Source organism: Dipodomys spectabilis, unplaced genomic scaffold (genome assembly GCF_019054845.1).
Source record: "Dipodomys spectabilis isolate Male_0828 unplaced genomic scaffold, ASM1905484v1 ptg000124l, whole genome shotgun sequence".
Classification (NCBI taxonomy): domain Eukaryota; kingdom Metazoa; phylum Chordata; class Mammalia; order Rodentia; family Heteromyidae; genus Dipodomys; species Dipodomys spectabilis.
In genome coordinates this window covers 694,180-705,119 of record NW_024870801.1, presented here as the reverse complement: position 1 = coordinate 705,119, position 10,940 = coordinate 694,180, and the positions used below count along the sequence as shown (strand labels likewise).

General features: G+C 51.7%; 1 protein-coding gene across 1 annotated transcript; it reads right to left on the bottom strand.

The window, feature by feature from the left end:
- Positions 1-2,446: 2,446 nt before the first annotated feature.
- On the bottom strand, positions 2,447-3,394 carry LOC122115666 (olfactory receptor 12-like). Its single transcript, XM_042689068.1, has one exon. The coding sequence runs from the start codon at positions 3,392-3,394 to the stop codon at positions 2,447-2,449; it is 948 nt and encodes a 315-aa protein (XP_042545002.1).
- Positions 3,395-10,940: the final 7,546 nt, after the last annotated feature.

Below are 10,940 nucleotides of genomic sequence, written 5' to 3'. Positions count from 1 at the left end.
ACCACTACTAAATATCCCATGCTGCTGATCACATGTATGGTGTATAACATGTGTACACCGTTATATGTTATAGATTGTGATAGACAATTTGCTCCAGGAAAGTTAGAATGAACTTGTGACTTTAAATGAGCATCATTATTCCACAATACTGTGAAATTTGGGAAATTATGTAATCATTTAATCACAATAAAAAAAAAAAACCTCGGGGAAGATAGGGAGGGAAGGGATGGTAGAGGGAAAACAATGGAGGGGGTAACAATGCTCAATAGGAAGTGTACTCATTACCTTGCTCATGTAACTGTAACCCTCTGTATAGTATCTTTACAATAAAAAAATATAATGTATTCTTAGATGTGGCATTGTGGTTAATGGTGTTTATGTCTTGGAAGGACCCTGTGAAGCTTCCTTTTGTAGATTAAATTTTTGTTCAGTGTGTTTTACTTATGGCACTTCATATTTGTCATGTATTAAATAACTTCATGATAGACAAAAAGCCCAGATTTAAAGAACTGAGTCTAGCAATGTACCCAAATGTATATAGAGCCTGGGTTTATGACAAAAGTGGCATTATTTAGTTGTTGGTAATAAAGCATGGTTTCCTTTATAAATTATCAAAAGGTAATTATATTAGTGTTATTTTAAATTAGTAATTTTCACATGAGTTATGGTTCACTATAGGAAAGTATGAACAACGGAACTATAAGATAGATGGATAGATAGATAGATAGATAAATTGTTTTGAAGATAAGCAAAGGATGATTTGTATGCAATACACAAATATATTTGATTGAGGTGGTAAAGTTAAGGGCAAATATCTAAGCATTTAAGTATAAAATGAAATAAAAGACTGTGACCAAAGGAGACAAAGATTTTTCTCACCATGTCACAGAAAGCATTAACATAAGTAGACTGAGGAACCTCAAGCATTAAGTTGAAGGATCTCTGTTGATCACAAGATAATTAGCAAAATGCACCTCCTAGGATGGCAATGTTATTTGAAAAATCACACAATCAATAAAGAGAAATTCTAACACAAATGGAGAACTCATGCAAATAAGTGCAAAAAGAGGACACAATAAAAAATATGTAAATGATAAACTACCCTACAACACAACATCTCAATGGCCACTAAATGCACAAAAAGATATTAAACTTCATTAACCAGAAGGGAAAGGTAAGTTTAGCACAAGTGGCTAAAATTAAAATTCGCCAGCATCTACAAAGTCTGCTTTAGGAATTTCCAGCAGAAATTCCTCCCCACACACCGAGTGACACGAAAGAGTGTGCAGCAGCTCTATTTTGGAAGGCAGAGCTGGAAGCAGTGCAGCTGGCCATCAAGGATAGGGCGGGGCATCTTCAAACACTGCAGTCTGGTGCCATGCCCAAACATGGGGAACTCCTTCCACAGACAATCACGATCAGTCTCACAAACTCAACGCCGAGCAACTGAAACCAAGAGTGCAGACACACAACGTGGTGGTATGGGGGGGGGGGAGGGATGGCACTTCCAGCAGGCAGTGGGGACTCCCATCACAGCAGGTCAAGTTTAGTCATGAGCAGAAACAGGAGGAGGTTGTGGGCTTGGGTTGAACTCTTTGACTTGTGGGGTTTCGATATGATGATGATGATGATGATGATGATGTGTGTGTGTGTGTGTGTGTGTGTGTGTGTGTGTGTGTGTGTGTATTCATTACCACAGTTCCTGGGACCTCTGACAACTGGACAGATTTGGGCCAATGGAAGACAAAGCTTTTCCCACTGATGTGTAAATTATTATTAAAAGTGTGATTTTAAATGATCCCTTGGAGAAATGTGGAGTCAGGATGCGTTTTCAGTGAGTGCTTGGGGGGCCCTAGAGCATGGCCAGTTCTGCATCTGGGTAGGCCGGGGTGGGAGGGGGTGGCTTGGATGTGTAAGTAATTAGGGATCTTTTTTTTTTCTCAAAATGGACTCATGTATTTAACTTTCATTACTAAAACCCAAACTTGGAATGCCAACAGTGGTGAATGCACATGCGCCATGTGTCTACTGAGTTAGGACTGCTTTCCTCTTGGAATCATTTATTTTCTGGAGGAAAATCACAAGCTCTATTACTCTCGTGTAGTAAATGCCTGGCTCATAACATGCTTTCAAGAAGGGTTGGATAAGAGATGGGAGGAAGGAAGGAAAAAAAGGAAGAAAGGAGGACAGGGGTGGAGAAGGAGGGAGGAAGGCAGGGAAGAAAGGGAAAGAAAGAAGGAAGAAAGCAAGTAAGAAAGAAAGACCAAGCAATGGGAGCCCCCATACAATGTGTCCCTCAGAACCTGTCTTTCGAGCCCCAGAACACTGCTTTCACCAGCCAGACTCTTTCACATGGCCATGTTAGCTCTGTCCCAGCCTCCATTTGGCTGTGTGTCTCTGTCCTAGCCTCCTCCATCAGGCCGTGTGTCTGTCCCAGCCTCCTCCATCAGGCTGTGCATCTCTGTCCCAGCCTCCGCAGGGCATCCTTCACGTCCCTGTTCCGCAGGCTGTAGATGAGCGGGTTGAGCATCGGGATGACCAGGGTATAGAAGATGGAGACCACCTTGCCCTGCTCCATGGATGCCACTGCCCCTGGCTGGGCGTACATGACAAACACTGTCCCGTAGAAGAGGGACACGGCTGTTAAGTGGGAGCCGCAGGTGGAGAAGACCTTGTGCCCACTTGAGCCCGAGCGCATCCTGAGGATGGTCACCGTGATGTAGCCGTAGGAGACCAGGACCACTAGAGTGGTGCCCACAATGATGAGCCCACAGATGGCAAACATGACCAGCTCATTGAGCGCCGTGCTGGCGCAGGAGAGCTGGAGCAGGGGCGGCACATCGCAGAAGAAGTGGTCGATGTGGTTGGACCTGCAGAAGGGCAGGCGGAAGGTGAGGCTGGTCTCTACTATGGAGTTGAGGCAGCCTCCAAAATAGGCACCCAGCACCAGGCGGGCACAGGTGGCTGGGCCCATGGCCACAGGGTACCGCAGGGGGCTGCAGATGGCCACGAAGCGGTCATAGGCCATCACAGCCAGAAGGAAGCCCTCGGTGGTAACCAACAGTGAGAAAAAGAAGAGCTGCGTGGCGCAGCCGGCGAAGCTGATGGCCTTGGAGGAGGAGAAGAAGTTGGCGATGGCGTTGGGGGCGATGGCGGAGGAGTAGCAGAGGTCGAGGAAGGACAGGTTCTTGAGGAAGAAGTACATGGGGGAGTGCAGGCGGGCGTCCAGGGTGATGAGCACGATCATGGTGAGGTTGCCCAGCACGGTCACCAGGTACAGGGCCAGGAAGACGGCGAAGAGCAGGGCCTGGGTCTCCAGCCCGCCCTGGAAGCCCTCCAGCACGAAGCCCCACACAGGCGCTGCGGAGAGGTTTCCATTCCCATGGGCTGGCATGGTGCTGGGCAGGGACGGCTGGAGAGGGGAGGGGAGGCAGGAGGGGAGGGCCGCAGGCCCACTGTCACGGACTGGAGGCACGCCAGGAACCTTTGGTGACACGCTGCTCGCCACCGACAGCTGCCAGCTACGCAGCTCTCCCGGGCGCTCACCCTGGCCTCAAAGGGCCATTGCCTCAGATTCACTTGACTCGGGCGTGCGTGCCGGGCCCTGGGTGCGGGAGACGGCTGTGTTCTGGGGACACTGTGTTCTGACTGGCTGAGGGACAGTGTTTCAGCGTCCCATGCCTGGCTCTGACACCCTGGTGTCCACCTGAGCGTGCTCCTGAGCTGTGCCATGGGTGCACTGGGCACTGTCTCCCTCTGCACGTTTGAGACTTGTCCTATCCACTCAGAGATTCAGGACGGCCCTGAGGTCCTCCCGCCGGGTCCTGAGGTCCTCTCGCCGGGCAGGCACCCCTTCCCCCACCGTGCAGCGAGCAGGCGGCAGCCCTTGGGGAAGAACCGGTGTCTCTGCCCATGTCCTCTGAAGGACCCCAACTGCAGCCCAGCACCCCAACTCTGAGCCTGGACCACAGCGGCCCTGAATCTACGGGTCTCCCTGTGTCCTTGCATGTCAGGATCATCTGACAAGCTGCCAGGTGTTGAATGGGGGGGAGGGGCCGCCCCAGTTCCTAGGTGACAGAAGTATCTGGAGAAGAGTCAAGACACCTTCAAGACTGGACACGCTGTCCCCCCCCCCCCCCCGTGCAGTACTCACCCTCCAGCCTCACCCCCAGGGGATCCTGGGCGTGGTTTGCCCTGGCACTGGGAGCTGCTGAGGACCGCTGTCTGTCTGTGTCTCTGGACCTTCCTGGCCTGCAGACTTTAGGTCTGTGAGCAGCGCTGGAGCCTGCAGAGCTGGGAGGGAGCCGCTCCAGCCGTGGGGGTCGGGATGGAGGCGCGAAAGCCGGTCAGCTGGCCAGGGTCCCTGCGGGGCAGGAGAGCTGCAAAGGCAGGAGCCGGTTTCAGTGTGGGCTCCTCTCCTCCGGTCCGGCCTGCGGGGTGCGGGGAGCGGTCCCCTGGGGTCAGCGACCCGCAGAGATTAGCTGGTGCTGACCCTCCTCAGCTCTCATCTCTTAGATGGTGCCTCCGACAGCTGAGAGGCGCGCACACCGCTGGGCCGGGCTGGGTGTGTGTGCTGTCCTCTTCCAGGACACTGCTGAGGACCCGAGTTGCAACAGGAGGAGACGGTGTGGCCACGATGCCCACGCAGGGCTCACAGGGCACAGCTGGGGGTGCGGTGGGCACTGGGGGGAGTCCCTGCATGGCCCTTTGTCTTGGCCATCCTCCCTTTTCTGCCCACCTCCTCTATGTCCAGGGAGCCCTCTCCCCACCTCCACCTGCAGCTCAAGAGGTCATGCTTCTCACCCAAGAGGTCCTTGGATACATGGCTGTGTATCTGCACCTGTGCTAGGACAGAGCTTGCTGGCCAGGGGCTGCGGGTGACTGCCTGCAAGCTCAGCCGCTCCTAAAGGGCCCCGGCCCCTCCCCCTGCATCAAAGTTGCTCTGGCTTTGGGAGACGCAGCCCGCGGTGCCCTGCGTGCGGGGATGCCTGCAGTGCCACACACCGAGGTACATGCCTCGGCCCGAGTCAGTCTCCCTGTGCACAGAGGGACCCGGCCCTGTGGCCTCCCCGTGGCCTGTTCTACTCTCCTGCCCCGAGTGGGGCCGGGCGGCAGTAGCGCTGGGGCCTTGTCCAGCTCACGACCAAAGGCTGTGTCTGTGGGAGTCCCCTCGCAGCTTCTCCTCACACTGAACTGGCTGCAGGCAGTGCCCCAGGGAGGGTCAGTGCTGACCCTGACGCCCACCTCTGCGCCGTCCCATCATTATGTCACTCGACTCACCAGCGCCGTGCGGTCCCAGTCCCTGGGCTGCTAAGCCTGCTGTGTGCTGTAGACAGGGAGGTGGACACTGGGGGAGCCCGTCCCCTCCACGGGTCAGCTCTGGCTACTGAGTGAGGAGGGCTGGGGCAGAGGTGGCACCTAGGATCTCAAGTGCGGGTTGCAGTCACGGTGGCTCACGAGTCCTGTGAGGAGGGCGGGCCACCCCCTCTCCTTGCCTCCTCCCTGTCCCTGTCCGCCCAGTATGTGGAGGTGCCTGCACTTGGGGTCACTGCGGGGTGGGGGGAGATTCTCTCAACCCTGCAGGGCTGGGACTCGCCGCCTCCAGTGGCCAATTAGGAAGGCGCAGAGCTTCCACTCGTCCCGAGACTCCAAGTCCCAAAGTCCCTGCCACCTCCTCTGTCCAACTCACCCTCACACGCAGGGCTGGGTTTCAAAGCAGAGTCTTTCGAAAGCCCTGGAGACAAACAGTAGTCAGGCCAGAATCTAAGAGCTGGCCGGCACCCATTAGGGGACTTTTCCTGGACACAGGTGTGAGCTGCAACTCACACCAGTCAATGTTCCACTGACTAAGTACACATAGGCTGTGTGGTGCTCAGCCATTCCCTGGGCCCACATTTCTGCCCATCTTCCCATTGCACGAGAAAATCTTCCTGCCTGAGCCTCTCCTGTGGGCTGATTTCTCTTTTTTGGCAGTTACTCACTTTCAAAGGTCTCCTCTGTGTTCCTTTCTTGTTTTGACTGACAATAAGCATGCTAAAACTTCTCTGTTTTTGATTGGAACGAGCATCTGCTTGGAGGCACGCCAGCCATGCGGCAGTGCGCGGCATTGCACAGCACGTGCTCGGGGCTTTGTGTTGTCGCATAAACAATCTGTGATCCCATTTGGGATCCGATCTGTGCTTTTCTTCTCACTTACCTCCATGGTGTGCACACTAGTCACTTTCCCGCCTTTGTGCAGGCGCATTCTCGGGTCTTAGTGGAGCTTGAGGCATTTCCCTGTTCTAAGCAGCAGTGCAGAGGCCAGACACAGACTTTGCTGTAACAGTGCCTGGAGATCAATGACTACACAACTCCCTACGCCCCCCCCCCCCACCACACACAGGTTCTCAGTGCATTTCCTCCTGCCCTTGCCACCAGCAGTTGTATCCCCAAGACTGAATGCCACCCACTTCTCAAAAACCATTTATGGATCTAGCATGGTATGATGATTACTTTTTTTTTGTCAGTCGTGAGGCTTGAACTCTCAGCCTGGGTGCTGTCCCTCAGCTCTTCAGCTCAAGGCTAGCACTCTACCACTTGAGCCACAGTCTACTTCCAGTTTTCTGAGTGGTTTGTTGGAGATAAGACTCTCACAGGCTTTCCTGTCCAGGCTGGCTTTGAACTGAGATCCTCAGCCTCCTGTGTAACTAGGATTACAGGCATGAGCCACCAGTGCCCAGCTTGATGGTTACTTTTATGTGTCAACACGACTAGGTCACTGGCACTGTGCTGCAAGGCTCCATTGAAGGTGTTGTGGATAAGACTGAGTAAAGTGAGCAGCTCTTTATGTGAGTGATCTGATGGTGGCCTGAATAGAACAAAAAGCTGACAACCCTCCCTGCAAATATGAGGAAATTCCTCATCTGCCCTTGAGCTTGCATTCCAGTTTTCTTCTGGCCTTTGACCTTGAATGGAGCACGCAGCTCTCCTGTGTCTCTGGCTTGCCTACTGCAGGTTGTAGGATTTGTCAGCCTCCTCGGGCCTGATTGACAGACACACGATCTTTGTCAGTGTGTCAATCATCTTTTCACTTCCCAGTCACCTGTGTCCGCTTCTGGGCTTTGTTCCTTTGCATGCTCGTGCACTGATAAGTGATGATGGCACTCTGCCTGTGCACCAGTCCTGAGCCAGACAGGCTGGGGGGGGGGGGGTCCTGCGCCCATCTACCTCCTTCCCGACAGACCAGTCTCCAGCCTGACAGCACCTTTTCTTACTGGGTTTAATGAACTCTTTACATACAATAGACCCTTCATATCTTGTGCATGTTGCAAGATGCAGCTTTTGTAGTTTGCTGCTAGCTTCTGGTTTTGTCTTCAGGGCTCCCATACGATAGTTGGACACCTAGCACATTCCCCTGCCCCTTGTATGGACATGAAATTTCTCACAGACCAACTTCTGTCCTAAGAACTCACCAAATACCAAGCTGACCACCCCACCGCATCCCCAACCTCCCAGAGCTTGAGGATCAATCTTTTCAACATTAGGCTGTGGATACATCATTCACAGTGTGTGTGCTGTGAAGCTGGCATTCCCACCTCTTCCCACAGAGAAAGTGAATCTAAGTTGCTCTGATGTTCTGACCTGTCCAAATGTTACCGTTTGACCTGAAGGGTCCCCGAAGGCTCCTGAGTTGAAGGCTTGGCTCCTGAGGGGGCTTTTTGTCTCCATCCAGCTTTTTACTGGTTGTTTTGGAGATGGGTTCTTACAGACTTTTCTGCATAGACAGGCTTCAAACTATGATCTCCAGATCTCAGTCTTTGAAGTAGATGAAATTACAGGCTTGAGCCATTGGCTCCTGGCTTCTGTTGTAGCTTTGATGTAATAAGCTCTTGTTTTTCCATTTTCCATTTTTTAAAATAAATTTTATATGTTTGCTCATTTATTACCCAAATTGTTGGCATTTTCATCAAGATCTTGAACTGACGTCTTTACTCCATTCTTCAGTTTATTTGAATCATCCTTCAGGTGACATATCATTTTTAAAACTAAACTTTTGAATCTGGCCTTTCAACTACTTCAGTCACCTGGGATTCAGTTATGAAGAGTCGTGAACTTTCGGAGGAGTCATGTTGCCCTGCATCTCCATATTCCTCATGTTTCTGAGTTGCATCTTATTCATCTCTTGAAGGGCATAGCCTCTGGTTTTGTAGTGAGCAGCCTACCCTGAGCTGCAGTACCACTCAGTGAAGAGAAAACTAAAGCCACTCAACAGCAGCAACAACACCATGAGGAGGAAGGGAAAAGGAAAAAGGGAGAAGGATAAATGAAAGAAAATAAGAAGAGAAAATGGTGGAAGAGAAAAGAGCAAGCAGTGAAAGTCTGATTGAAAAATGGAGACTACATGAATAAAATTAGGTAAAGATAAGGAATAAAATAAGCCATAAATGATTTTTCAAATAAAATAAAGTAAAATAAAACCTAAAATGCAGTAAAAAAAAAAGATTTTTTTAAAAAAGAAAAAAGTTTAAAAATGATAATGAATTTCAAAAGTTTCTCTCTGGCCATCTAGTACTGGACGCTGCTTGGTGTCAAGAGCAGGGAGAGAGTGAAGAGAGAGCAGGGAGACATGGCTGCACCATCTGTGGTTCTTTCTGCTCAGGCTGGGGCTGTAGTGGGGAGGGGAGCTGAGGGTCAGGATGGCCCAGGGTCAGCTATCAGCATCAGGAGTGCATTCACCTCCTTCGTGTGGTGCCACTGGTTCAAATAGGATTTGTGTCTGTGGGTTGGGCACTCACAACAAAGGTCTCCAGAGTGTGGCTCAGAAGCAGCAGCCATACAGGCACAGGAGCGTCCCATGAGTATGTCTGAGAACAGAGCAACAGAAGCACTGAGATCAACACCGGTAAACATCAGAGCTCTGAGATCAACACCGGACAACAACGGGAGCACTGAGATCAACACAGGTAAACACCAGAGCTCTGAGATCAACACTGGACAACAACGGGAGCACTGAGATCAACACAGGTAAACATCAGAGCTCTGAGATCAACACTGGACAACAACGGGAGCACTGAGATCAACACCGGTAAACATCAGAGCTCTGAGATCAACACTGGACAACAACGGGAGCACTGAGATCAACACCGGTAAACATCAGAGCTCTGAGACCAACACTGGACAACAACGGGAGCACTGAGATCAACACCGGTAAACATCAGAGCTCTGAGATCAACACTGGACAACAACGGGAGCACTGAGATCAACACCGGTAAACATCAGAGCTCTGAGATCAACACTGGACAACAACGGGAGCACTGAGATCAACACAGGAGAACAATGGGAGCACTGATGTTGATGCTGGATGACAATCGGAGCACTGAAGTTGATGCAGGAGAACAAGGGGAGGACTAACATCAACCCAGGAGGACAATTGGAGCATTGAGATCAACACTGGACAACTGTAGCACTGCATGACACAGGAGAACAACCGGAGCACCGAGGTTGATGCTGGAGAACAACAGGAGCACTAAGATAAATGCTGGCGAACAATGGAGCACTGAGGTTGACACGGGAGAGCAATGGGAGCACTGAAGTTGACCCAGAGAACAATGGGGGCACTGAGATTAGCACAGAACAATTGGAGCACTGAGGTTGATGCTAGAGAACAACAGGAGCACTGAGCTCAATGCTGGAGAACGATGGGAGCAACACAGGAGAACAATCAGAGTGAGAACAATCAGAGCACTGGGTTGATGATGGAGAATCAGAGCACTGAGATCAATACTTGACAACAACTGTGACACTGAGATCAATACAGGAGAACAATCAGAGCATTGAGGTCGCCACTGGAGCACAACGGGAGCACTGAGATCAACACAGAACAATGGGAGCGCTGAGGGTGATGCTGGAGAACAACTGGAGCACTTAGATTGACACAAAAGAAGAAACAGCACTGAGGTCAACACAGGAGAGCAGTCAGAGCACTGAGGTCGACACTGGAGAACAACAGGAGCACCATCAATGCTGGAGAACAAAGGGAGCACGGACATCCACACAGAAGAACAACCGGAGCCCTGAGGTTGATGTTGAGAACAACCGGAGAGCACTCTCAATGCTGGAGAACAACGGAGCACTGAGGTCGGCGGTGGGGAACAACGGGAGCACTGTCAATGCTGGAGAACGGGAGCACGGTCAATGCTGGACAACGGGAGCACCGTCAATGCTGGACAATGGGAGCACTGTCAATGTTGGAGAACGGGAGCACTGCCAATGCTGGAGAACGGGAGCACTGTCAATGTTGGACAATGGGAGCACTGTCAATGCTGGACAACGGGAGCACTGTCAGTGTTGGACAATGGGAGCACTGTCAATGTTGGACAATGGGAGCACTGTCAATGCTGGACAATGGGAGCACTGTCAATGCTGGAGAACAACAGAAACACCAAGGTTGACGCTGGAGAACAACAGGAGCACTAAGGTGGACACTGGGAGACACAAGGGCACCAGCCACTTTTCCTTTCAGACTTCACCCACTAAACCACTCGTGGGAGGAGGCAGTGATCCAGGACTCTGCTGGGCCTGGGTTGAGAGAAGCTCTCAGTCTCAGTGTCCGCAAACCTCAGGCAGGAAGGAGGTGGCCTGGGGTCACAGCCTGGGGCCAGGGCCTGGACTCAGAGCTCTCCCCTGTCTGCGGTCCTCAGGTGACAGGCTCACTCCTGTCACCAGAGGAGCTGCCTTGGGCCTCCCTGTCCACTTCAGCACCAGCTCGCAGCTGCTTAAGCTTCCTAGCAAGGCCTCTCCAGCCCTCCTCTCTCTACAACGGCCCCTTCTGTCTGCCTCCTGCCCAGTCACTTGGCGGGGTATCTGTAAGGCCCTGTTTTCAGGTCCTCTACTGCACTCAGTGTCATGTATAGGTCCTGATAGGGACTAACAGACCACTGTCCTCTGCACGGCTGACCTGC

Bases quoted from the DNA above. Each gene is read 5' to 3' on its own strand.
- LOC122115666 (XM_042689068.1), bottom strand. From the start codon at position 3,394: ATGCCAGCCCATGGGAATGGAAACCTCTCCGCAGCGCCTGTGTGGGGC.